The sequence below is a fragment of the Lactuca virosa genome, chromosome 6 (genome assembly GCF_052849685.1).
Source record: "Lactuca virosa cultivar CGN04683 chromosome 6, Lactuca_virosa_CGN04683_v6, whole genome shotgun sequence".
NCBI lineage: Eukaryota > Viridiplantae > Streptophyta > Magnoliopsida > Asterales > Asteraceae > Lactuca > Lactuca virosa.
The window spans coordinates 162,118,092-162,119,882 of NC_136431.1; the positions used below are offsets into that span (position 1 = coordinate 162,118,092).

The 1,791-nt window shown below is 44.9% G+C and overlaps 1 protein-coding gene across 1 annotated transcript; it reads right to left on the reverse strand.

Moving 5' to 3' along the window:
* Positions 1–316: 316 nt before the first annotated feature.
* Positions 317–999, reverse strand: LOC145122038 (uncharacterized). Its single transcript, XM_079057716.1, has 2 exons — positions 663–999; positions 317–561 (listed from the first exon to the last, which is right to left on the reverse strand). The coding sequence occupies exons 1-2, from the start codon at positions 997–999 to the stop codon at positions 317–319; spliced, it is 582 nt and encodes a 193-aa protein (XP_078913842.1).
* Positions 1,000–1,791: the final 792 nt, after the last annotated feature.

A 1,791-nucleotide genomic window follows, 5' to 3' on the forward strand; every position in this document is an offset into this window, starting at 1 on the left:
TCGCAAGTCAATTTTTTAGAAATAACATGCCCCCTGAAGTTGATCGAAGATGTCATCGATCCTTGGAAGTGGATACTTGTTTTTCACAGTAATTTTGTTCAACTCCCTATAACGATACAAATTCACATGGTACCATCCTTCTTCTTTACGAACAACACCGATGCTCCCCAAGGTGAGGAACTCTGTCGGATGAACCCCTTGTCGAGGAGCTCTTGCAGCTGAGACATCATCTCCTTCATTTCTGAAGGAGCCAACCGATAAGGTGCTTTGGCAATCAGCACATCACCAGGGATGATATAATGTAAAGGTCTATCTATCATGGCGGTGGTAAACCCGACAATTTGTCAGAAAAGACATCAACGTAGTCTCTAATGACATCCACCTCAGACAGATTTAATTTCCCAGAAGTGGAATCAACAACATGTGCTAAGAACACTGGATAACCCGTCGCGATACACTTGCGTGCTTTCATAACAGATATAAAAGATGTAGACCTAGAGCGGTGTTCACCGTATGCGATGGAATAATCGCCGAAAGAGAGAGGTATACACACGAGCTTTTCTGCACAAAGAATATGGGCTCAGTTGGCCGATAGCCAATCCATACCGATCACAACATAAAAACTACCAACCCTAATAGGAAACAATGTCAATGAAGATCACCAATAGAAATGACACACGCATCATACTTCTCCCGAACGGTGACTATCTGACTCATAGCCACTACAATCTCTAATGCAGACTCTAGTGGAGTCCGCGGTATATCAAAATGAGCACAAAATGGTAATGACACAAACGATCTACTGACGCCACCATCATATAAAGTAGTAGCAGTAACGTAATTAACCAAGAAGGTTCCGAAAATAACCTCATCATGCTGACGAGCCTCATCAGCAGTCATGTTGAAGGTGCGAGTTTTTGCCTTCGGTTCATCATCTTTCTTGCCACCAGAACCTGTTTGAACCCTCGGATCGGGGCACTGAGTGTTAATACGCACCATCTGTCTGCAATTATAACACATCGGCTCAGCACTCTTACCGTCTTCAAAACGAGGACCAATCTTACTACAATGTTTGCAACGCATAGTGCTGCTGCTAAATGGGCCCCCATGAGAAGAGTGACATTTCTTACAAAATGTTGATTTGTTGCCCTTCTTCTGAAATTCTTGCTTCTTAGAGGGCCCTGATTGACCCTCTCATTTACGTTTTTCCCCTGACCTCGCTGTGGTACGATCCCGGATGGCTATAACATTCTCTATCTTGCGGGCCTTATCCATGGCCTCACCTAAAGTGGTCTTCAATCTCACAACTGCACGGTACTCAAATGGTAACCCCTCCACATAGTGACGAATCAACTTCTCCTCAGTCGGGCAGTAATCAGCAGCGAGTTGTGACTTCTCAGTAAAGGTAGTGTTATACTTAGCAATCGTCATGCTACCTTTCTGAAGATTCAAAAACTCTTGCTTGGCCTGTTGTATGCTACCTTCACTGCATAAACGATCATTCACCTTCTAACTAAGAATCGCCCAATTCATAGCCCCCCGAGTCGTATCAGTGAGTCGTGTGTCAGTAGTGTCCCACTACTCGAGTGCTTCCTCGTCAAAAAATCGCACAACATAATTTACCTTCTGGTCCTCAGTAAATTCACCAGATCCGAAGGTTTGGTCCATCTTCCTAATCCAACGAAGGCATTCCAAAGCATCCCCGCCTCCCTTGAAGGTAGGCGGGTTACAGTCCATGAAGGATTTTGATGAACTCCCTCGGCGTCTGACAGCTCCAACGACCTCCTGCCT